The sequence below is a fragment of the Zootermopsis nevadensis genome, unplaced genomic scaffold, assembly GCF_977971745.1.
Source record: "Zootermopsis nevadensis isolate Lab colony 2312 unplaced genomic scaffold, Znev_1.0 Znev_ptg000017l, whole genome shotgun sequence".
NCBI classification, from domain to species: domain Eukaryota; kingdom Metazoa; phylum Arthropoda; class Insecta; order Blattodea; family Termopsidae; genus Zootermopsis; species Zootermopsis nevadensis.
In genome coordinates, this window is record NW_028259149.1 from 3,167,370 (window position 1) to 3,192,940 (window position 25,571).

The following is a 25,571-nucleotide window of genomic DNA, read 5'->3' on the forward strand; positions in this document are numbered from 1 at the left end:
TGGTATTTATATATGTGTGTGTACATTATTTCATATTATACGAGTTAATAAATGTTATTATTAAGAGCTTAGACGTTATTAATTAAAATAAAATTATTGGCCAAATAACGGACTTCACGAATACGAAGTCATTTCAGAGATGAAAATACGCTCAGCTAAACAAGAAATTTCCCAATTTACATAGAGCCCGAAAGTTCACTACTGTGTTCACAAGAGCCCTCACTAATCCGTGCCTAATCCATATGAATCCAGTTCAAACCATTTTTAAAGATCTACGTATGACAAAGTATACAAAATGGATTTTTTCTATTTTGTACTGTGTTAGAATACTGACAATATGTACGGATATACGAATACAACTCATTGACACTGTCAACAAGACGTCCACTTCACTTCAACCCTGAAGAATGAGGCAGCATGTTTGTATGCAACAGGCTCAGCAACCTATCAGACCACAACTGTTTTTACATCCGTGAAAATCTGAAATCCTTCACGAGGCGTGTGATTTTATTTATATTCGCATAAATTAAAGCAGATCAGTGCCAAAGAATTCAGAACACTGTTTAAATTTTGCTTCAGTTCAAACAAACATTTGACATACATCATCTTTTTATGAGACTAGATCAACGATAATAATACACTGAAGCATTCTCCTCTCACTTCATGCTACCACGCGTGTCACAAAATTTATGTTTCATAGAGGTGGCCAGGGATTCTGACCATCACTAAGCTAAAAGCCTATGCAAAGAGGCATAAAGTTAAATTAAAAGTGGTGCAGCTGCACTGCTGCCAACGTTTGATAAATGCATAATTACATCTTCCTGTCTCTCACTTTTAAATATACAATTTAATAAATAGGGACGTCTTATTATACTTGGTGGTAATTACAGGTAATAAACATTGAATGTCGGTTAGGTGTTATAGCTTAAGATATCTTAATTAAATAGAAAGTAATATTAAATATTAATTAGAAAATTATTCACGTTCTTTTAAGTTCATGTAACCCAGTGTTAAATGGCATGTTTTAATTATCAAGTGAAATTTTGTGTAAAACGGCTCACGAAACATTATGAACATTTGCAAGAACGTCAGTTTAAGAAGCTGAAAACGACGTAGAAACTGCGCACGACAGAGATTTTGTTGTAAAACAAGTGTTCACACATAATTTCGAAATGAGTTGCAAGTAAAGATTCGCACTCGGGAGAATGACTGTTCCGTGCACATGTTTGAACACATGTCGACGTTGGAGACTTCAACGCAAGGTTGAGAGAGGAACTCGGATTGCTTGCCCGAAAGTACGATCGCTAATACGCCACTTCATGAAGATGAGGAAAACGTCAAGCAAAATGAAAACTTGAATCAATGCGAGCTAACAGTGCATACTTTTGTTAACAGTGTGCGGCTACACATGATTTAATACATACATATATTATATTGGCCGCTCAAATACAAATAAATTCAATTTAAATAACGATATTAACAATTATTTATAGAAATGATATAATACGCACAGACAATGAATAATTACGAAATCATATTTATAGAGAAGCCTGGAAATGCAGTCTTATTTGGAAAACAAATATTTGAAAGCCATGTACGATACTGCAGGAAAAATTCTTGTTAACAAAGCCACGATGGTTCTACACATGTTAGAAACATGAAGATGATATTTACGAAACTTTTATTATGTATAATACTAAGGCATAAAAATAAAATGCTGTGCCTAATTTGAATATACTTCCCCAGAATTTGGTCACAGGCACAGAAGAAAAATCACAAAATCTCATTGAGTATAGGTGATCAGTTTGTGATGCGTGATTACTGGTTTTCTTTGCTTTCTATTTTAAGTTATAGTCAACTGTTTTCAAGTACTCTTCTGTTACCACCTTCACTTACGCATTAAAAAATATTGAACCCTGTGACACGTTTTCAGTTTCGTCTATCATCAAATGAGCATTGACACTTAAAAGGATCGGCGGCGACACTATGCGACAGAAAACAATTTTATCGCTAAAATTTCCACATCACCTTCTTGACTATAAGTGTCTGATCGTTAGCGTAGTGACACAAGTGTTCCGCGCGACTCGTACTTCCCTGGTTTCCAAAGAGGTTTCGAATTAAATCGTTGTGGTTGGTTCTGTGACAACAGAATAGTAATTTTTTAGGTTTCGTAAATGTGGTGATGGGTCGTATTTGAAACAAGCTATTCGTGACTTTCCAACAATATACAATCGTAATATACTAAAAAAATATACCAATAGAAGAGGATTTATTTACACAAAGCCTGTACGATAATGGCTTATCATCAGGATACTACACACAAAAAATATAGTCAGTAGAGTTAGTATGAATCAAAAGGTTTCCTTTATAAGTAGTCAAAAATGCGACAGTTTATCCCGAATATGGTCTTAAGCTACTTATCATTCACTGGCGCAAAGTCCTAGTCTTTCGGTCTTAGTGTGTCTTACAACATTACTTATAGGCACATTAAGTTCATCGTACCTTATTAATTCTAAATTCGGAGAGACGACGGAATTTTTATTAGCTCGCTTAAATAATATTTAACAATTCACTCCGTACCGCAAAGAAAACACAACACTTTACCATTAAAAAGATCAACTGCTTGATGCTGTTAAGGAAATAATCGCTGTTTAATCTGAGAATCATGCGAAACACATAAACTCTGGGGTAATGCAGTGTCACGGAACGTTAAAGCAGGCGGTACATATAATTACCATTTGGCCTTTAAAGGTTAAGTTTCGCAAATTTTATTTTAAATATTATTCGGTACAGATAGTTGATGGTCTTATGGGTTGTTATGTAGCGTAGTATCCCGGGTATATATAAGCGTTTCGGAGGTACATACTGTCTCCATATTCAGTGATTGGATGATTATTACATGACAATATACAAACATTTCTTAATCTGTATGATTTTAAATATGTAGTGCGATCAACTTCAGGACAACAGATAACTGTGACATACAGTAGTAGCAACGCCAGTGACATATGCAAAACTGCACTTGGAAAATATTCTCCAAATTAAAGCCATCTTTCCACTCTCGTGTTATCCATATGGAAAGACGCCCGTCTCTGTGACAGCAGAAAACCACTAATGACAATGAACGCGAAAGACGATAAGTTCCATCATAATTTATCTCCGTTAAATGCATATTAATGTTACTGGCCCCTCTAATTCATGGTCTACCAATTTGATATTCCCAAGATACTTTCCGTCAAATCACTGTACGCGTTGACACCTCTATCCTAGGCACGTGAATGAATAGCGACAGGGTACGTTTTAATATTGTTCTCAAAGTTAAGTCTCCCAAAACATGTGTTGTTTGAGAATTTCACGGCAGTGAGGATAAAGTTCTTCTGGATTTTTGGAGCCGTGTTGGTATCTACCGACGAGTATACACGGCGCGAAGACCCAGAAGAACAACATAATTTCTTTAATGTTAACAGGCAAAAATTACATTACATATCCCGCCTTTTCTCACCCATCCATACTCGTTCATCATATTAATTAATAAAACGTTAAGGACAGAAATTATTTTTATGAAAGTGTGCCAAGAGACTCACCACGTCAGTGGACGCCGATGTGTTCCCCGTGGCGGGCCCCCACCACCTTCCAGCCGTCGTTCCTGCACCAGTAGCCGCCGAACGAGCGTCGGCATCCATCTGAGTCCTGAACCGACTCCTTCAGCATCCCTGCCACTCACATGTTGATACGTGGAGTCGGTTCTCCCTTCACTTCAATTCGAATTTCTACAATTCAGGACTACGCGAAATGATGCTTAATGCGTGTAGCTAAAGTTTATTAATGATTCTTTCACGTGCAAGATACACTAAACGATATTTAGGACCACTTAATAAAATACAGCTTTCACACACTCGTAGAATCTTCTTGAAGTTATTTATTGCTGTGATATATCAAGTACTTCATCAATAAGTCTGTCTTCTTAAACCTTTCCCTGTCTTACTTCACACTGATAATTTTAGATGCAAATTATTCAGCTCTGTTACATCATACTTTCTTGTTACTTTCAGTAACTTTCTAAGAAACATAAAAAGAACTTTCAAATGACAAACTTTAAAGCTGAGATATCTCATTCACTTATCTTCAGCACCATTTCACAGACTAGATTATTTCTTCTAATGAAAAAGAATATTTTATGCTTGTTAACACTCTTATATACTTTAATTAAACTTGAGACATTTCTGCTGAATCTTGTTACATTAAAGTCAATGTTCTCTTACATAAAAATGCACTGATATAACCGTTTACACTGGCATGTGTGCGAAAATTTACTAATACTACAACACGCTGTATGCAACAAGTTTCTCCCTGCATATCACAAACAATTGACACATGATGTTCGTCTTTGGATGCTACAAAGTCGCCCACTGGCTTGAAGAGGCCCCTTCCACCTGGCCGCTGGTGCGATGCTGTTGTGTGGATTCCTCTGCTTCATAGCAAAGTAATCTCTCTCCACCCCTCTACCAGTTGCCATCAAGATGGTCCAGCCAGGTATAACCTCTAACTTCCACCATAATCCGCCAGAGAGAGGCACGTGTCGGAACATCTTCAGAGCATCCGCCTCTTGGAGCGCCCAGTGACATCACTTGCCCGTTGATGTACAAATAAGAACCGAATTCTTCGAAATCATCCTTCCAAATACTTTGAAAAAGCGTGTGAAAATTACTACACAATGGGTATCCAACCTTCTCTCGTCACTAACTAATAGCAATTAATTAATTAGTTTAAAATAATAATTACCCAAGGTGAGCATTTGCGACGCTTATACTTAAAGCAGCAGACAAGGGAAGAAACAGAATTTTTAAATCATTCAGAGAGATTAAAATCAATTAAATTTTAATAACTAGAAACAAATTAACTAATCATCTGGACGACCGGGTATCGGGCCGAATGTGGCCCGCGGACCGCCAACTGTATAACACTGGATAACACAACGAAGCAACAAAATTAGCAAACTTAAAATACTCTAACGACTTAAGTTAATGTACCTGTAATGTTGGACATAATTTAATCGGCGTATCCACCCTAACCCGACGTTTATATCAACCGTATTATATGACGTATTTGCCCATCAATTCGAAAATGTAAAAACTTATATCAATAAGAGGGAGAAAGCCAATTATATGACGTGTATTCAAGAATGGTAACATTTCCAGAACGTGGTAATGGACATTACAAATCCACAGTGTCACTAGTAATCAGTGCAGCTGATAAACGCTGGAAGCTCACGTGACGTAAACAAATGAATGTCCTAACATTCAGTCAGTTCACGTGTAGACCTGTTTCAATTGAAGGGTCGTAGAAAAACAACGTTTGGTATAAATCGATAGTAACTATGGGATCAAACGTGAAAAATTACAGACACGGGGACAGAGAAACACGAACAGGGGTAAAAATGACAAAACCCTCTAGAGGGCGCGAGGAATACCTTATTTTAGCCAGTTCTTACAAATCTGTAAAACGTTGCTAAACTACACACAGCTTCAAGTAAATCAGATTTTCTAATTAATAAAGAGTATTTGCCGCAAATTAATTATTATGGTTTCGTGTATCATGTATGTTCATCAAATTAGTTGACCTGACAGAAGAATTTAACTTCAACATCCTTCTTCAGCAGGAATTACAATTTAGCAGTGTTACGTCGTACGGATTGTGAGCCATGACTTACGTTCTTACTCGAGAATGCTCTAACGGAACGTTAGTGCAGCCTAAACGTTACCGTGCATTTGTTCACGCAAGAGAACTTCTTTTTCGAATTCGCAGAAGTGCCCCCCATCAGCAGGTGCTTGCACGCACTGACTCGCCGACGAGCGCCTGGCGGGTTCCCACGATCCACGCGCCCCCACTGAGGTCAGGAGAGGACGCATCAGCTCCCGTTTCAAGAAACCAGGGGTCTCAAAACAGCAGTCCACACTTCGAGTCTCATTTCACGTAATATGTGCATTAACATTAACTGAATAAGCAATTTCCCCCCAAAAAATTCTGAATGCATTTATGAGTCTCTCGCATGTCCAGTCAATTTTAGCCTCTTAATATCATTATCCTGTGTGACCTGCGTAAATAAACACATTTCTCGTTACGTGATTCCTGAATAGTCCGCTTGAAGCGAAGGCTTACAAGTGTATCTCTGAACATGTGACAACATCAAAGTAAACGATGAAGTAGAAATTGGAGAAAAATGGGCGATTTAAAAAATATTTATAACTAGAAGAACTTCGATAACTGGGTGAGCAGTAAAAGTTGAAGAATTTTGAAAGTTGTAGGGTGTCACAGAAGTCAAAACGGCAATAATCTTAAAATCCGTAGACACGATAATGTCGAAAACGGAAAACAGAACGTCTTTAATAAATCAGAAAAGTATAAAACTAAGGGTAAAATAGATTGTCTAACCACGCATTAAAGTAGCTGCAGAACACAGTTTCCAATTCTTTGTAAGATATTTTCGTTCGCTTTTCTTCAGTCATTACGGAAACCTAATTCAAACGATTTGCAAAACTTTCACTGTTTTTGTCAGAAAGGCATATGGTCTGTACGCAAGAGGTTTGTTTTTAAACCTTTTACTTAACAATAAATACAAAATGACTCTGCACATACTTTTCAGTTTAGTTAAGTGATTTTGCACTTCTATACAATTGTACACATTTTTGTAATATGCATAAGAATTTTAACTTGAAATCAGGTAAAGAACTGTTTAACATATGTCGTATCAGAGATCTGGAAAAATTTAATGGAAAGCCAAAGCTCGCCTACAGAACTTTTCATGAGAGTTTGAAATTGTGGGTTTACGTATTTGTTTGCTTAGAGCTCGAGAACGGATAAACCGATTAGGACCAAACTTGGTATACCTATTTCTTGAGACAAGGAAGAGATCAAATCAGGGTCAAAACTTCGTGAAAAGGTTCCTGAGTTTGATTCCCGCTGAGGGAGTTTCCGGTAGCTCGGATAATAGGCACTATTGAAAAATGTCGCCAAGATCAAAGCAGTTTGTTCCAAAGAGGCAATTATAAAAACAAATGCAACAAAAACTGTCCTGGGTTCGACACCTGAAGGGTAAATTTTATATAGCAAAAAAACAAGAAGAGCTCCACTAATTGAGCAGGAGACCCTCAAAATATCACTGACGACACTATGAAACGACGCCGAGCGTCGCGACAAAAGTTTTCATATTAAGTGAGGAATGGGACACGCGCCATGACGTTGGAAATCTAAGCCACGCGTCGCAATAAAACACGTCACATTAACTACAGGTCACCCAGGGGTAGAACTGGACAACAAGTAGCTTCGCCGACAGTCAGGAAGCCGTCAGAAGACAGTTTTTGCGTAGACATCCATGGAAACGAAATAAGAAACCCGACGAACAGCGTCGCTGTGCGTATCATCTCGACCCTTTCAAAAGACGGCACATTTACTACAGGAAAGCTTCCACGTGAAATTGTAAGCAACGATTGAACGATGACGCCTCTACAAGACGCCACAATTATGACAGATGAATTTCAGGACATCGGCAATGACTCTGGAAAATGAGGAGCGTTGCAAAGCCGACAAAACACGTCAAATTTAGCACAGGTGAGTTTCCGGACCACTTTCAAGGCAAAGTTGTAAAATTGACGTCGAATAATGTTTTTATATTTTCATGTCAAACAACTTCAATGTATTTGAAACTCGACGTTTACAGCGAAAGAATCATGATCTCTCCGCCTACCACCTCGGAAAAAGTATAAATACGTAGTCAAACAATATTCAAACATAGAAATTTATTTTTCATGACAAACTAGAACTCATTTTACTTGGAGGCTTCATCAAAATATTCAAATTTTCTTGAAGTTATCGACAGATTTGGTTTCACTTCAAGTTAATCAGAATTCAGGTCATTGTATAAAGTTATTCACACCTTTTATGTTTTCGAAACGTCTCTTGGTTAAGGCGTTTAGAATTAATTTTGGTATTCAGATATTCGATTTGGCGTCTCCGTGGTAAGTTTTAGAACTAGAGGCCTGTATAGGCTGTTTCACGGAATAAAATATTGCGTATGTTTGTATCTATTTTGGTTTCTTTTACAGTTTATATAACACAACAGAGCACGTTAATGTCAACGTTTAAATATTATCACATCTCATTTACGGCACCGCTAATGCACGGTTATTTTCCCATCCACAAACAACTTCGTATGAAATCCATTACTCGTAGTCTTATACAACATGTAAATAATAGCCAAATGTATATTTTTATCAATATGTATAAAATAAACCATTACTGTGCTTGAACGTCACACATGAAACGATATCCGAGTCTATTAAACATTCAGATGATTTCAGTTTACCAATCGGCTTTATCGGTCACCATTTGTAGAGCATAGATTAAAAGGGGTGATACTAGGGAAATTTATTATTCGTAACACGCAAGTAACATTCGTGGAGCTATTAGTTGCACGTAAACTATCACGTCATTTTGGTCTAGAACTCTGAAATACGTAAGAGTAGAAGCGAGGATTTTAATAACATCAGTATTAATGACATAGTACATGAAGGTATGGGCTAGATTAATTTGAATCCTCCGAAACGTTAGTTACCACATACGTTTACACGATGTCAAGACCAGAATCGACAAGTTATTTAACACGTCATACATTGACCCTTCAAAGTCCAGTGGTAACTATATATACCACCTGCATTAAGAATCAGTAACTATATTTTGTATTTATGTGTTTCGCATGATTCTCAGTGTAAACAGCGATTATTTCATTTGTAATAGTGAAGCGTTGTGTTTTCTTTGCGGTACGGGCTGTATTCTTAAATATTGTTTATATGAGCTTCGGATTTCAAGGGTTAACCACACGTTTATGGCAATTATGAAGTGGTATCAGGCTGAGTGAACGTTTGAAATTATTTACAGAACTGACACAGTTACTATTAAGGAAATGTTCCGATGGACGAAACACGTGAGGTTCAGACAACATCCCCACAAACGCAGACAGACTGGAGGCCAGCAGATCACATCCCATACAAAACGTGTTCGAGTCATGCCTCTTTACATGAGGCAATTCTTTCAGGACACAACAATACAAGGTCTCCGGTACATTGTCGCTCCCAAGAGACACCCTTTTGAAATGTAAGTACTTAAAATAGTAGGCATTTTGTTTTAAACTAAATATATGTGTGTGTAAATTCAAACGTAAAATGTTTACATGTGCTTTGCCACGCGCGATGAAGGTACACACAGGAAATTATATACTATATGTAGATAAGTAATCAGCTTCAGGCTCTGTCGGATTTACACTCAGCGAAAGAAACCCCTCTACGTTCTGAATAAGGTAGTTTGTGGTCCACATAACGAGTATGAACAGTGGCGAGAATCGAACCTAATCGTAGAGAACGTGGACAGTTACTGAGAGGTATAACAGCTCGTCAGTTACCTCAGGTGTGCTACTGAAATTCATGTTTTCTTCTGGTATGTATACTTAATGCCACGGTGGTCTAGCGGTTAGAACGCTGGCCTTGTAATCCTGGGGTCTTGGGTTAGATTCCCGGCGGTGCCCGAATTTATAACTTGTGTTGGGCAAGGCCGTGGTCTAGGCAACACGGAGTTTTCCTCCGGTGGCTTCCCCGGTTTCTCCGTGGCATCCCAACAATTACTCCATTCACACACAGAAGAAGGCAATGGCAAACCACTTCTGGATCATCTGCCAAGAACGTATATGAACAGGTCCCAGTCCGAGAAAAGGATGGAAGGATCCTGTTCATATGGACCTGTCCTCAGACAGAACACTAAATAATAATAATTTATACTTCTGTCCATATTATACCTGTAGAATGTAGTTGGAATTTGATGCAGTTACATACTGGACCATGGTCAAAGCAAGATTGTCAAATGCTAGTCCAGTTACTAAATGGGGCACATTACTGCTTATGAATTTAAAAATTCTCTATTATTACCCCCAAAATGTCATCCCTTGCCAACATCTAAAATTGTAAGGTATTCCTCTTATAAAAATTTCATACACAAATACTTAAAAATATTTTAGATGTCCCTAACCAATTATTGCCACAACTCTCTCTGCTTTACTTGTATAATGTAATAATAAGTTATGATACTTACATAGTTGTTGTTTCAAATTGTTTGCTGCAAAATACACAAATAAAGATAAACATTTCACATCACTTAAATTTTATAAACTTGCACAACACGTGATAACGTCACTCGACCCTGACTGAAATTAAACGACATGGCTTTCAAGTTACAGCAAAGATCGTCAGATGGCAGAATTGCATAGGACAACGTTAATCACGCGAAACTTTAATATCGTATTTCGAATTGTTTTAATACACAAAAATTTATATGTAGTAAAAGACTATTTATTCAATATAAAATTAAATAATTTAATTAGGAGTATGTAATAAACTTTCAAAAAAGCTTATTACATGTAAGAATGCAATAGATTTATTCAATATAGTTCCTGCGTCTTCTTATTCTTCTGAGACTGGTTGTCAGACGTGAGTCATATGGAGTACATGGCGACTGCTTTGTACTTCACTCGGCCTACAGGTTGATTAAAAAGTATTTTTACAGAATAATAATAAAAACTATAGTTTCATAAATTGTATGAGTGTACAACTTGGTCTCTGGCCCTAAGCGAATAATAGGGTCCAGATGAGAAAATTTGGACCGAAGAGTAGTATGAAGGCACAAGAGTCTGAAGAAAATAATTTAATGAGCATCTTCATAATTTATACTCTTCGCCAAATATTATTAGGATTATCAAATTAAGAATTATATGGGCGGGGCATGTAGCGCGCATGGGGGAGATTAGCAATGCATGTAAAATTTTGGTCTGAAAACGTAAAGGGAAGAGTCAGTCGGAAGACCTAGGCATAGATGAAAGGATAATATTAAAATTTGTGATAAATAAGTAACACGTGAGGATGTGAACTGAGTGCACGTGGCGGAGTTTTGTAACCAGTGGCGGATTCCATAAAAGTCGTCATTTTTCACTACATGAACGCGATTTCTGTGCCAGGTTGCTGTGGGCTGCGATCATCCTCGTGGCCAGTCTCGGTGCCATATTCGTGATAACGGGCAGCTGGGAGCGCTACGTCACCAACCCCACTGTGATGTCTCTCGAGAAAGATTATCGTCAGTGGGCCACGTTCTTTCCTGCAGTCACCATGTGCTTCTTGGAGAATCTGAACTACACCCGGGCAGACCAGGAAATAAAGAAGTATGATGTACTTCGTGGAATTGTGGCCGAAGAAGTGGCACTGGGATAGTATTTTTTTTCCCAGTCCTATTTTTCCCAGTCACTCTCATCGCACCGCTGCTCCATCTGTAGGATGGACAAGTGGCCCGTTAGAGGCCGCAGTTTCTCAGAGACACAGTCTCACCCCCAAACAAAACAATAAAATAAATTATTTGCATCGCTTACGATAAGTGTACAGTGTACTTACTTATGCACCGGCGTGTACTTATATTCCAATATTTATTATTTTATTCTTCGTCATTATAGATTTTACCCTCTGTCTTACATAAGCAATGAATCCTCCAGCTACCTGTTTCGCGTAGGACTTCGTGGACGTGCTTACAACCTGCTCAGAACGTAACACACAAGATCCTGGGAATGCATCCACCTCTCAAACGAGATTCGAACTCGTGATACCAGAGTTGAAGGGTTTCAGTACCGCACGTCACTTAGGCCGCAGCCATTAATCAATTTAATCAATACTTTGCTTCATTACAATTTATTTTATTTGCAAAAAAAGACATTATATATTATTTAACGAAACGCTGCGGCATATTCGGGAGGTCCGAGGTTCAAGCATAGGACCAGAGATTAGCTATTCATACTGAAGATTTTCGTGGTTTTCCTCAGTCCCTCAAGGGAACAGCACTTCAGATTAGACAACCGCCTCTTCCGTGTCCTTTACGACACATCATTCATTAATAATCCTATCACTCGATTCTGAAAACCTTTATTTAATGTCAGTTAAATAAACTATGAACACAAAATTAATTTTTAAATGTTGCTGCTTTAATTATTTTGCATTTACTTCAATTTACTAATTTGTTACGCGTCCACTTCTGTGCGTGTTTATTCTTTGCTTATTAAGGCGAAAGGCTTATTTCTGTCTTCTTCTTTCTTTACTTTGTTCGTATTATCTTGTTTACTTTCGTAATTGCTTGTTTACTTCTTGTATGAACCCAGTTTACTTCCCCGTCCTACGTGTTTCGTTCAACCAATCCTGCAGCCAGCCAATAGGCCACGCCCTTTCCACCCAACTTAGGGTTGCAACGGGGTAGTCTACCTCAAGGTCAACGCTCTAACCTCATTGTGATTCCTCACAAGCGCCGAATCCACGCGCGGTACAAGCTGAGCTGTCTGGGGTCAGACCACAAAAACCAACTTCACATGACCTAGCAGGTTCATACGCCTTCAAACGCTGTCAATAAAACACGGAACATCATGCAGAGCGGTCCGAGGAGAGAAACTGGTGTATGTTAACGACACTGCACCAGCTGCAGAGGTTATTTATCGTGAAATGTTATAATAGAATAGTTATGCTATAATCGACAAACTTTAAATGATGAAAGCAGAAACCGTCGTGGCCTATTTCAATCCTCAGTTTGTTCTACGTGGAACTCTGTTAGAGACAAAGTTCTGGCGTTAGAGGAGACCGCGGAAGGCGGTCGCTGAAAATATTTCTTGTGTTGCACTCCGAGATATTTGTGCAGTGCGTAGAAACACGGACACGTGATTAAGTTTGACAAATTGGAATCTTTGTTCACAGTGAGCCGACAGGTATATGAAATTCTGAATGCCGATTATCCAGGGTTAGTTACTTTGCGATCCTGATAAATTCGATTACGTAAGTCAGGTTCAGTTTGCTGAGTAAAGTTTCAGAGGAACTCAGCTAACCTAACCTACAAGATCACACGACGTCTGAACCCAAAAAATCATCATCGACATTTTTAGAGCCGTGAGCTAGTTTTATTTCCGTCGTTAGTCATTTGATCAGTCTGTTTTGTGAGATTTTAAAGGTTTCGCCGGCGGTGAGGTTGATAATGTTCTTCTCGGTTTTGGCGCCGTGTAGACTCGTCGGTAGATCCGACGAGTCTACACGGTGCCAAAAACCAGAAGAACAAAATCATGAGTTCGTTTTGTGTTGACAGACTCTGGGGAGATGTTGAAGAGTCCAAAATGCAGTACTACCGGGATTTCCTGAACGCCTTGACCAACGCGTCCCTGCATAACTTGAATGAGTTCGAGAAATTCCGAAATGACACGACTCTGGACAAGATAACAGACCTGGAAGATCTAGCGAGCAAGGTAAGAACAAGCCGTGATCCGGTAGTCAGATCCTCGTTTGGTTTTGAAATAAGAACAGATTTTTGATGATCACTGGCCAAGGCCACAGTCAGAAATTTCTTGTAACTTTGCAGGTACAGATTGATCTGAAGTACGACATCAGTTTCATGGATGAAAAGACACGCGTTAAATTTCGGCGGACGCTGACCGAGACTGGGCTCTGCTTCACCTGGGGATCCAGTGTGGGCCATCTCTTCACCTCCCGGTAATGAGAAATTCTCACCTACCAACTAACTGTCTGATGGAAAATGATTGATGCTTCGGATATTTAATGACACTGTTTCAATTACAAAATAAAATGTCATATAATACTAGGACAGTCATAAATTGCACGTATAATAACACGCAAGGATTTGGAAGAAATTGATAATGGCCAATCTAAACGGACTATTTTGCATACGCTGGAAGATAACGAGGAAACCTGCGATAAACCTAAGCGAGGATAACCTCTATTGGTAGACCGGGTGTCCTTGAATAAAAAATATTGAGAATTACCGCTACGGTAACCTTCGGTTATGGAAGAATCTTATCTTTGTTTTCCGTCCTTTCAGGAAAGCCTCGCCACCATCAGCGAGTGAAACATTGGTGACGTCATGTCGTTATGAAGATTTGCCGTGTGGAATTCGCGTCTCCAAACTGCTCAGTGACGTTAAGGTAGGACTTATTTTAATTATAATTGTTTGTTTAACGTTAAGAATGCATTATGTTGCCTTATACAGGACAATTTTAAAAACCGCAAGTCATTCACATTGTACAGAATCTTCATTTAAGGTCATCTGTCCCGCCCTCGTACATAATATTTATTGGGTTCTCGTTTAAAAAATCATCATGTACGTCTTTGGGACTGTTTCATACAGATAATTAGATCTTCTTCCTATCTTATTTGATGTTGCATATCATATCGAGTTGATTAAGTGTCGTTAAATACGATTATAACAGGAGATGTTGATCGGTCACGATGTCCAATCGCTGAAACATGCGCGTACTTGGAACTGCTGTCGTGTTTGGAAGAAGAAGCAATTGCTCGCGCGAAGCCAGACATCGCCTTCCTATGTCACCTTGGTGATCTATAGACCCTCTTGTGCAAAAACGCTAAATCCAATTATAAGAAGAGTTCTTGACATTCCCGTAATTAATCACTGCAATATTTTCTTTCACAATTAACATTTTAGTGCAACGTTTACATGATCGATATTGCAGTCTTCTGCTACAATCTCGCTTCACTTGTTTTAATAAAATCTCGAAAAATCTAATGCTTTCGCGACAGCTCATAGCGAGATAATGCAGTCCGACAAAAAACATACTTAATTTTGAAGAATCATCTCCTATCATCAGTCTGAAACCGTAGATGATAACTTTCCGGAGGAACGTACTGCTTCTATCTTCAGCCCTGAAGATAAAAGCTGTATGTTTCTCCTAGACGTACATATCTAGCCCAGAAAACTAAGACGGACATCTTCACCGCTGTGAGAACCTCAGATCTCATTCTGTTGAAATTAATTTACAACTTAGTGACTTAAATGATGGACAGATAAACCCTAGGTCACGTGAATCTGGACTTGGTTAAATTAATTAATTTAATGATTGGTTAATCAGCTGAACTGCAAATAATGGTAACAGAACACTTTTCGCGTTCTTCCGCAGTTTTACGTGCACTCTACAGACGATTTGCCTATTATCGGCACAAATAAGCCACACTTGGAGTTCCGGGGTTCTGAAAGCCAAGTATACGTACAGCACAAACAGATTGTGGCATCGCCGGAACTCCGGCGTCTGGACCCGGAGCAAAGAGGCTGTTTGTTCCGGGATGAAGTGAAAGCCCATCGCTCGTTATTCAGAACATCGAAACTTCCGATCTACACCCATAACCTCTGCAAGATGGCGTGCAGGCGGCGAATGGCTGAGAAGTTCTGTAACTGCATACCATTCTTCTACAGAACCCTGGGTTAGTATTTGATACTAGGATAATCCGATTTGCCTCTAAGCTTGGTTAAATTAGTTTAATTTCAGGTTCTCCTAGGATGCTGCGCCGTGTAGTCTGGTACAAATTGACCGATGTTTTAAAGACGCTTACTGCCTCCATCATCAGGTCGATAACCTGGATCGTCACACTGATGATGGAAGCAGCAGGATACGCACGTTGCTTTAGAAGATTAAGTTAATAATTTGTCACTGTTGCGTTTCTCAGGTGACGGGAATATCTGTAACGCGAAGGGAATGGCTTGTCTTTCCAGTTTTAAGCACAATCTGACTGAAGACGTTTACAAGAGGAAAGGACAGTGTTTCTGCTACCAGGAATGCGAGTCCACGGACTACGCAGTTGACAGCAAAAGCACATACGAACTGTAAGAAAATGCATTCACAAAGTCTCCCCTAGTGTTACGTCTTCGGCACTGCAGTTTCAGAGGGTGCAACTCCAACCTTTAAAGCCAGAAGCTAATCTACATTATATAGATTCAGTCCGTACCGCGAAGTAAACACAACATTTCACCATTACGAAGATCAACTGGTTAACGCTGTTTAAGGAGATAATCGCATAACAAAATGGTTTTCTTCTGTCTGTCCGGTCCGATTAAATTTCACAGTATGATTCTTCACTAAAATCTGTAACAAAAATTTGTTTTTCGTTGTCATCGGGCGCCTATAAACCACACTTCGCACGATACTCAAAATCAAAATTTACCAAATTTTAAGAAAAGGAGACGTCTTATATAATACATAAGGAACATAAAATATCGATCTCTTTTCAGTCTATAATTATTATTTTTTAAAAAATTTAATATTGTATACATTTAACAAAATTAAAATAAAAGTAATTTGTGCATCTTTGTACTGCCCTTTTTGTGCTTTGCATGATACAATGGATAAGAAAGCAAATAATTTTATAAGATGCTTTATCGCTAATGCCATATTAATATACCAGCAGGCCAGCCTGAATTATTTAGCTGGATACTTTTGACCCGTGTATTCTGCCCACCCTTAAATTAGGAAGTATCACTTCTTTTAAACATTTGGAAAAAAAAATTGTCTGTTGTAGGGATTCAGACTACACATATTCCCGCGACTCCGTTCAGTTCTTCGTGGGAATTAAGATTTTTACGAAGACTCGTCTTAGGCGAGATATCATCTACAGCTTTGAAGACCTTCTAGGTAGGTTTGACCTATGGTCGTGATATCAAACCTCACAACTCACGTGCGAACGCCATGTTTGAATCGCATGAGGGTGTCTGAAAGTCAGTTTGTAAGACCTGTCTCTTAATTAAAGCAATTAACTGAGTCTTTGATACAGATAATACGACGCTGTATGATCTCGCAATAGTCCCGACGAACACCGGCACTTGGAGGTATGACTTCTGGGTTATTGCGTCGTGTATTCTGGCAAAGCCTACCAACGTTACAGGGATGCTTACTGACTCTATCACCATTGCGATCGCTAGACTACATGATGCGAAAACCCAGAAGAGCTATCTCCAGAATCGCCGCTGTGATAACCTGAAATCTTAGGCATTAATATTGTAGCTTTCTACGTCCTGATAACAAAAGTCTGTTGTTTTTCTTCGACTACTACTTTACTGCTGTAAATCTGTGACGTCATAGAAGTTATTACTTCATTTGTTCCCGGCACTGAAGAGACATCTGGAGGGACACAATTGATAAGTGTGCATAAAATATGAAAATGTTTCTGTACCCAATGCTATGAAAAAGTTTCAATACACAAATAACCAACAATTTATACAAACCACGTATCTTCTCTTTGCAGTGTCTTTTGGAGGCACTGTAACTTTGTTCCTTGGATGCAGTATTTTGAGTTCCGTTGAGTTACTCTATTACTTTACGCTGCGACTTGGTTGCGAGCTCTGGATGAAGTACCAAAAGAAGGGTAAAACGCATCCTCTACCTGAAGTGTCGCCGAAATGCAGTACGAGGTAGGGGTTTGACCACGTACATACGATAAGCCCAAAGAAACATATCTCATAAACACACGGAAATTTGAAAAAATTGTATAGCACCAATAAAGTTATGTGACTAAATAAAACTATGTATTTTAATTTTTGGTGTCAGTTTGTTTCCTCTGAATTCAAACTAAGGCCACTTCAAGGGAGTGGTAATACATCGTAATTTTCATATAATCCCCTGCACAATGAAATAAACCTAACCTAACATCTTCAGTGTAATGAAAAATCCTAAAATTCACCCAATTCTGGAGTCATATGGACGAGATTTAAGAAGTAAATTGTCTACTTGAAACGCAATTTCTCGTCCCTGCTATTCATCCAATATTTTCTCATCGGTTGCAATTTGAGCAGCGTAACTACATGTGTAACAAGTTCACTTCATGTACACCTTCTAGTTTCTCGGCAGATTTTGAACTGGACAAAACAGTTACGTCCACATCCTAACAGGAACGTACGCCTCGATTCAATTGCCAAAATCTCACCCGTGAAAATGAAGTGCAGAAATGATACTTGAAGAAAAGTACATAATCACAGCATGAAATCAGTTGAATAAATACAAGAAAGCAAATAAAAAGACAACAAATGCATGCACTGACCTTTGGTTGACCTGGATTCTGAGCTATTTCACCTGGTGTCATCAGGAGCTTCCTCTACCGGCTGCCATTAATCCAAAACCGACTCCATCCCCACCTTTCGACCTGTCGACTGTTGCTTGAGAAAGAGACAATCATGAGCACAGTCAGTGAAAGCACGAAAATCAACGATTCTCTACTACTTTATTGTTTAACCTTTCAAATAATGAATTTCAACAAAATTTCCTCCTTTTATTTTATATTTTAATGAACAAAAAGAAAAATCAAGGCACTAGCTGGAAATCGATCCGCAGCCGACGGCGTTGTTTCTCTGGGTTGTGATGCCACATAAAATCATAGATATCAATGTCTTGGAGAAACAAACTTCAGTCCTGAAATTCTCGTATCTACCTACGAGTCTACACGGTGTCACAACCCAGAACATCGTCTTCACCACCACGGGAATCTCGAATCCTGACCCACAGCCAAACACTTTACTAAATCAGCTACCCTGGGGGAACTCTTCATATTTTGAGCCTCCATCATCAGGACTGTGTCTGCGATGAACATCTTCTACTGTCCATTATACGCTGCATCCACTGACGAAGTTGAATGCAAGTCACTTCCCAGCCTCTGACCAGAACTGCATGATTCACCACCAAGTGCCACAAGGTTTTCAGAACACTCCATAAAACAATAAAATCAACTCATCTTAAATAGCAGTTCCTGCCGGAACCTTGGAAGCGACAGCAGCGATCAACTTTATCAGTGAACGCACTGTACTCGGCAAACGCAAGAGCCGACAATTTCCGTAGAAGACGAGGGACAAAACTGACCCGTCCAATACATAATTGGCATCATTTTTGACACAATTTATAACTCGACACTTACATGAAAGGTCATATACAAAAATAACATATTATTATAAAACACAATCACAAAGTTTACATTAAACTTAATGGTAACATCGTCTTAACCGAAGCTCAAAACCATAGAATTTGAGCGGAATAATAACTTTTATCTCACCATAACTATTTGTAACTATTAATTAAGTACTGAAGTAGAAAGTAAGAACTTGGAAAAACATATATATTAATATAAACGTAAATTAAGTGCAGTGGCGAACATGGCAGCAAGAAACACTAACAAAGCTACGGTGGTGCCTGTGGAGGGGCCTGCAATCAGGCAGTAAGTTTTGTGTCGCTGTGTTAAGCAAGAATCTAGTTTGAGTCACCACAAAAATATTTTAACGGTTCATTTACCCCAAAAGAAATTTTATAAATTTGTACTTTCAATGAGATTTGCAAAAAATAATGCTGCAATAAATTTTGTTACTGTCAAATCTGACGTATGACACATTAGTAGTACAAACTTTTATATAATGGTAAAAATTACTCTTACGTAAAATTACAAAACACAAAATATTCTAACACTGGTAGTATAATTGTTCTTGCTACCATTAAACCATGTGACAGGAACATTCGCTTTATATTAATCAACCATTTGGATTGTCTGAATGAACCATAGTTTTCGCCCTTCAGAAGTGATACGGACTAAACTTCCTCTCCTGCCTGTGGAACAAGCTTTGCCGCCAACATCTCTTTAACTTGTGATAAAATGGTTGCTTCATGTACACAGGTTCTCCGTAGTTGCCGTACATGACAACAGGTCTCCATGGCTCCACAATCTCGCCATATTTGTTATACGTGACGTCAGGTCTCCATTGGTCCACAATCTCGCCATATTTATTATACGTGACATCAGGTCTCCATTGGTCCACAATCTCGCCATAGTTGTTATATGCCACACCAAGGTCATGAGTACCAGAAAGAACATTCTCCTTGTTCAGAACTGACTCTGAAACTGTAACAAACATAAAACAAATAGGAATTGTTATTCCCGTTATTACTGCTCGTAACGACATAAAGAATTATTTGGCCACAAATATTATAAACTTACAATGAAAGATACTAAGTAGTCCGCAAATATATTCAGAAATAGTTCAGGAAAGTTTAAGCACATGGTATGACACTCACAAGAGTAAGACCTTAAAATTGGGGGGAGGGCCCCTCGACAGCTGCCCATTAGATAAAGCATCCACAGACACAGCGTTCTTAGAGCACTCGCTATACAGCCGTCCAATAAAACAGCTTAGGGTTAAAAGGAATGAGACACTTACGCCTCGGAAGCGTCCAGGGCTTCATCCTTTTCTTTCTTGGCGCGCGATTTTGACGTTTAGGCATCATTTGTGACAGTACTGCAGGCACCTTAAAATCGGTACTAGAGTCTGGCAAAGGCACGGACATAAGGGCAGGAGGCAAGGATTGGATCACAGTCTCAGTCTTCTCATTTTCACTATTCTTTACTGAATCCAGAACTCGGCTATGGAAATTTCCGGGCAGCGGGCAATTCCAGGACAAGGCTGAAAATAGTAACATTAATATCTGTCTATTTTCTAAGCATGTTGGATGGTGACCATCCATTGTTTTTAAGGGATTCTGGGCCTTATGTGATGATGTGCACTTATTATCAGTGTCACGTTCCTTTGTAATTAATTTTTTTTCATACTAAACCCCGTACTCTTGTGTTATGCCTTCCACAAAATCTGACGGCAACCTTTTTCCATTCCTACAAATGGCTACCAAGAAATAACCTACAAGACTTAAGAAATATCTAAACACTGCTGAAAATTTACAGCATATTTTTTTTTAAGAAACAAAAATAATTTCAAATAAGTTTTGTTCATATTTTGTTAAATTTTACATTTCTACCTACCTCTTGTACTCGACTGGTTACTCATTCAAAGCCAAAAGTAACACACCAGTAAAGTACACAAGTAATGTCGACTAATGTTGTAAAATATAACTCACCAATGTGTGTCAGAAGAAGATTTGTCATGTGCCTTACGGACAATGGGAGCCAGTGGATACCATCGTCTGCCCTCCTGAACGGTAAAGAACAAAGACCGTCACTGAAGAACTAGCCCCAAGCAGAATTATGGGCTACTTACAAACAAGCTGAATGAAGAAGAAAATAAAAAAGTGGTGTGTTATCTGTGTACTTTTTTTTTCACGTGGCTCTACAAACCGTTTTTACTGTACGTTGATTTTTCCACTGGCTGTAAACGTGTCCTAAATCAGTACATGCTGCAGGAATTTGGGCAATTTTGTAAATGTACAGAAAGAGTATCTTGAAAAGAATACAAAACAAGTAAAATAATTCAATGACGTGCCATAACGCAAATTCTGGGTCCTATTTTAACTGCTATTTTACATAACATCCTTTAGTAAACATTTAAGCTCTGGAGATTCAGAATATACCTGTGAATTTGCATACGCAGGTGATGATGAATGTCTAAAACGTCAAAGCCATAGGACACTACGATTTGCCGAGCAAACACGTTTGCTTCCATTACTTCAAATCGGAGAGTATGCTGCAGGAACTCCACCTGCAGAATTGACATAACTCTTGAACTTACTTGATATACAAGGATAATTCAAGTTCTACACAGCTCACAGTATCATACAGCAGCTAAAACCAACGTGCTTCATCCATATCACCTTCAAGTCATCCTCTGTTAGTGTGTACTCACTACACGACATCGCAGCAGAGTTACCGCATCTAACAAATCAGGAAGTCACAATTGAGAGCACGACACGTTACTGAACAGTGCTCTTCATACAGAAAATTAAAACCACTAGATACTACATGAAACAGGGAATAAGTATTACAGTTCTGTTCAACTTCGTAAACAACATATGGGTGATCGGGACTCACTGCTCTGATAATGGAGGCAGCAAGGACCTCTGAAACAGTGCTACAACCCAGAAGACAACCATCTTCGTACTCAATTCCGCGAAAACCTCAAATCCTAATCAGTCCATATGTTATATTATTAACCTGTTTGATTAATAAAGATCCTGAACAAGATGTGGATATGGGCGGCGCTGTTGTCCATATCACGAGCGTTTCTGGGGGAAGACTCGTTTTCAATAGCTTCATCAGTTTAACCATGTTGTCTTTATATGCAGTAACTCCGTTTGGTCCCCATCTGTATAACAAATCACCAAAATCTGTATAACAGATCACTAATATGAACCGACTGTTTCGACGTGGCCTTCGCCAGCCAGGCAAGAATAAACGAAGCATACATCATCTCATATCTCAGTATAATCACTGGTATTAATCCTACAAATGACAGCACAAACTCCTAAAATGAAATATACAAATGGCTTCAGAAGATAAAACTCAAAATATTCAACTAATGGAAAATTAATTGAGTGTCTCTTTTGGGGCTGTCTTCACAGTTTTTAACTCATCAACTGTATCTTGTAGGTTAAGTATTCTTCAAGGGTTACAATGTACTAGCACTTTTACAGTGGACTTACCTGTCAAAGTATCATCAGTCACCAACTGTAAGGTTCATAAGAGGGACAAACTGGGTACAGGTGAAACCAAAAATATTATGGTCTAATTATGGCTGGAAAGTCTCAGTTTAACCTGGCTGTGAATATATCAAATTCAATTAGTCACAAGTGTGTTACACAGCTGCTATTAAAATACATACTGATCTAAGTAAAGTTACAATTAAAGGTGATATAAATAAATGACTTAAATAAACATGCTAAAACAGGTGAAAAATTTAAAATGTGAGGTTAAGGACACTACCTCATGTATGTAGTACTTTGAGTGAATATGACTTCAGAGGGCAGTAGCAACACTGCCATATGATTTCAGTGGAAACATAACCTCCAAATTACCTGGCAAGTTTTTGATTTAAAACGTATTACTACTAATAAACCAAGTCACTACAGCACATCATTATTTCATGCCCAAATTGATTATTCCAGCATTTATTCAGCATCAAACCCTTCTTGCAGAAATATGTTACCATAAATCATTATGTTTTCATCTTATGAACTCACACCACCGTCCATGCATTTGTTTCTATTCTGAATAAAATATGAAGATATGGTAACTTTAAGACAGAAGATCAATGTTAAGAAACACGGTTCTATTCTTTCTATAATCTATGAACACTTAAAACATTTAACTTTGTTTGACAGGTACCTAAGAGAAAATGGCAATTAAATGAGCAAGTGAGTACAAATGTCACATTACATGGTTGGCAATGATGACAAAAACAAACAAACCCCCATCATGTGTCATGTTTGGTAGTAAATGTGTTAAGTATCTAAAACAAAAACTTTGAAGACACCACGGCATAATTTTTAACATTAATCATATACCTAGTGATATCCCAAAGACACGAATTCATAATAATCACATCAGGGGCTGATCGTCCCTTCTTCTTTATGGCTGACATCATATCCTCAATGTTGTTGTTGTAGCATCTTGTAATGAAGAAGTACTCCATGCAAACATTGTCTTTCTACCTCAAATATACAAAAAACAAAAGTTAAACACCATCTTATTATTTTAAATAACCACTTACAATGAACAAAATGCTGTCTTTATCAAGTGCCGTCTATTCTCTGTTATCACCATAAATGTTACCGTCACTTCCAAACCGTAAGATAATTTTTCCTTGAAAAATGCTAACTAGAATTTCCTCACAACTTAACATCTGAAGGCACAGAGCAATACAAAATACAAAAAGGCTGAGATCTATTTAATAAAAAGTGGGTTTTCTCAAAATTGTCTCATGTCATCTCAGAGACAATAATCTGTGGTCAGATGAGCTGTGTTCCGAGACATGAAAAATCATCATCCAAGCAGTAAAATGTCTTCAACATTAGTCGCCATCAGCCCAGCTATTAAACAGCACTGATCATTTTGTCTTTGTCATATATTTTGTATAAATCTTCTTTGTTTTTATATTCTGTAAACTTTATAATATACATGGCAAATTATACAAAAAAAACATTGCACCAAGGTATCTGAGAGACCTTAGCACACTTGACACAAGATATCTCTGAGTTTCATCAACCATCATAAATTTACATGTAGATGGCCAGCCAGCCGAGGTTATGGGGAGGGGAGGGGAGCAATATCGCATGAGTCATCTAGCTCCCCCTTGCTCTTCCCATCTTCCCTTCCCCTCTTACTGTGATAAACCTCAGGCTCACAGTACAGATATTTTACAATAGCCAACGTCATTCTTCCAGAATGTGACAAGTCCACGTGGCATCACATCCCAGAAAATCAACATTGACATCTTCAATGCTGTGAGAACCTCAAATCTTACATAGTTTAGTAATGACTTCAAAATATCTGTAACAAATTATCACAAACCTCATATTTTCTAACCTCTTCAAAATCTCTGCCCTTATGCAGCTCACTACTTTTCACCAATGTGTCACCCATAAAGGAGTTTCCCAGCTACAAAACAAAATACTGAAATTAATGATAATATTAAAATGGATTGGATCTCAAATAAACAGGGTAGGAGTATGTGTAATGGATTCATTTTAACTCAGGATAGGGACTGGCGGTAGGCTCTTGTAAATACAGTACCCAACCTTCGAGTTCCAAACAACTCAGGGAGTGTGAATAGCTAAGTGACTATTAGCTTATCAAGAAAATCATTCAATGTAAGTCACGCAAAGAATGCATTATAATATAATGTGTAATCAGCTACAATAACAAATAAACAATACTTACTTTCCTTTTCAAGACATTCCTTTCTATTAGGGAATTCTTGTTCATCAACCACACTAAGTCCTTATAAACACTTCTCATATCTGAAGAAAAATAAAAATTTGTTTTAGGCCACAAAAATTAGAAAATAAATAATTATCAGGGGGAAGCAAATAATAAAATAAATAAGTAGGAAACAGATAAGATATTTCTGAAAAGTGGCACTCTTATTTCAAAATCCTAGACTAAGACATGGTCACAATTCGGCCCTCAGACCTTCTAATACCCTAAATGTTCCTATGTTTCCAGAAGTTGTAAACATGACAACTATAACTTGATTCTCAGTGACAGAAACGAAGTTCCCCACAAACTGATCTGGATTAATTTTGCATGGTCTGTTCCAAAGATAATTGTTCACACTGTAACAATGTTTGAGACATATCCATCACAAACATTAAGTACTCTACATATGATCATACTATGATAATATATATGACAGGATTAAGATTTAACTTACTTGAATCACCAAAAAAGACGGCATGTCTTTTCTCCAGTAAATTCAAAGCATCCTTCTTCAGATATATGTCAGACATGTGTAGAGCTTATTATTTATTTATGACTTTTGCCTATAAAACAAACGGTTTAAAACACACTTAATCTAAAGCAAGAACACAATAAAAATACTACCTGGTAACATAGTTTTTGATAATCCATATCAAATTGAGCACGCAAATCCACTACCTACTAAAAATATGTAATTATATAAGATAACTAGTAAATTGCTTATCAAGCATAATTTTTACGCAGTTTCTGTTCTCCCACTATAATTACATTATTATCCTTCTGGAAGTCCTTAGTTAGTGTTCTGTGTTTAACTGCCTTCGAAATATTACAAAATAACAGAAACCTTACCAATTCAGCTCTCAATAACACCGACATTCCATCAAAAACTTGCCATAGCAAATCCTCTCCGAAATACGTCTTTTGAAATTATCTGCGGTCACTGCAACCTGCTGTTCTGGGTACGTTCATCATTGAACCTTT

At 38.1% G+C, this 25,571-nt stretch overlaps 3 protein-coding genes across 8 annotated transcripts in view; 1 reads left to right on the top strand and 2 right to left on the bottom strand.

Moving 5' to 3' along the window:
• LOC110833946 (uncharacterized) overlaps positions 1 to 10,298 on the bottom strand; it is a 22,796-nt gene extending 12,498 nt beyond the window's left edge. Inside the window, exons 1-2 of one of the 3 annotated variants that reach the window (XM_022072575.2) lie at positions 10,138 to 10,298; positions 3,585 to 4,627 (exon numbers count right to left, since the gene is read on the bottom strand). In XM_022072575.2, coding sequence (XP_021928267.2) covers positions 3,585 to 3,683 — 99 coding nt within the window. In that variant the 5' untranslated portion in view covers positions 3,684 to 4,627; positions 10,138 to 10,298. Of the gene's footprint in view, positions 1 to 3,584; positions 4,684 to 10,137 lie in introns of all 3 variants that reach the window. The other 2 variants (XM_022072573.2, XM_022072576.2) reach the window with 2 other exon arrangements.
• Positions 8,470 to 17,448, top strand: LOC110833945 (sodium channel protein Nach). 3 transcript variants are annotated; one of them, XM_087350142.1, is made up of 10 exons: positions 8,470 to 8,569; positions 8,935 to 9,150; positions 11,057 to 11,257; positions 13,204 to 13,360; positions 13,474 to 13,604; positions 13,951 to 14,053; positions 15,044 to 15,344; positions 15,588 to 15,744; positions 16,437 to 16,549; positions 17,160 to 17,448. In XM_087350142.1, the coding sequence occupies exons 2-10, from the start codon at positions 8,960 to 8,962 to the stop codon at positions 17,327 to 17,329; spliced, it is 1,524 nt and encodes a 507-aa protein (XP_087206268.1). In that variant the 5' UTR covers positions 8,470 to 8,569; positions 8,935 to 8,959; the 3' UTR covers positions 17,330 to 17,448. The 3 variants fall into 3 exon arrangements, with proteins under 3 accessions (XP_087206268.1, XP_087206267.1, XP_087206269.1); XM_087350141.1 differs by having other exon boundaries at positions 8,498 to 8,690; XM_087350143.1 differs by lacking the exons at positions 8,470 to 8,569; positions 8,935 to 9,150; positions 11,057 to 11,257 and adding an exon at positions 12,088 to 12,557.
• A 666-nt stretch (positions 17,449 to 18,114) lies between these two features.
• Positions 18,115 to 25,571, bottom strand: LOC110833942 (PC-esterase domain-containing protein 1B). 2 transcript variants are annotated; one of them, XM_022072563.2, is made up of 10 exons: positions 25,440 to 25,571; positions 25,045 to 25,153; positions 24,552 to 24,631; positions 24,183 to 24,269; positions 23,177 to 23,319; positions 21,828 to 21,978; positions 21,248 to 21,375; positions 20,798 to 20,871; positions 20,107 to 20,349; positions 18,115 to 19,790 (listed from the first exon to the last, which is right to left on the bottom strand). In XM_022072563.2, exons 2-10 carry the CDS (start codon positions 25,118 to 25,120, stop codon positions 19,465 to 19,467), a joined length of 1,308 nt encoding a protein of 435 aa, XP_021928255.1. In that variant the 5' UTR covers positions 25,121 to 25,153; positions 25,440 to 25,571; the 3' UTR covers positions 18,115 to 19,464. The 2 variants fall into 2 exon arrangements, with proteins under 2 accessions (XP_021928255.1, XP_021928256.1); XM_022072564.2 differs by lacking the exon at positions 20,107 to 20,349.

What these genes read in the sequence shown, in the direction of transcription:
- LOC110833945 (XM_087350142.1), top strand. Translation starts at nt 8,960, where the DNA reads ATGTTCCGATGGACGAAACACGTGAGGTTCAGACAACATCCCCACAAA. An exon ending in GGCCATCTCTTCACCTCCCG is followed by an intron (nt 13,605 to 13,950) that starts GTAATGAGAAAT and finishes CCGTCCTTTCAG; the next exon opens with GAAAGCCTCGCCACCATCAG. An exon ending in AACTGCTCAGTGACGTTAAG is followed by an intron (nt 14,054 to 15,043) that starts GTAGGACTTATT and finishes GTTCTTCCGCAG; the next exon opens with TTTTACGTGCACTCTACAGA.
- LOC110833942 (XM_022072563.2), bottom strand. Translation starts at nt 25,120, where the DNA reads ATGTCTGACATATATCTGAAGAAGGATGCTTTGAATTTACTGGAGAAA. An exon ending in CTGCGTATGCAAATTCACAG is followed by an intron (nt 20,872 to 21,247) that starts GTATATTCTGAA and finishes TTTACCGTTCAG; the next exon opens with GAGGGCAGACGATGGTATCC. An exon ending in TCTTCTTCTGACACACATTG is followed by an intron (nt 20,350 to 20,797) that starts GTGAGTTATATT and finishes TACTATTTTCAG; the next exon opens with CCTTGTCCTGGAATTGCCCG.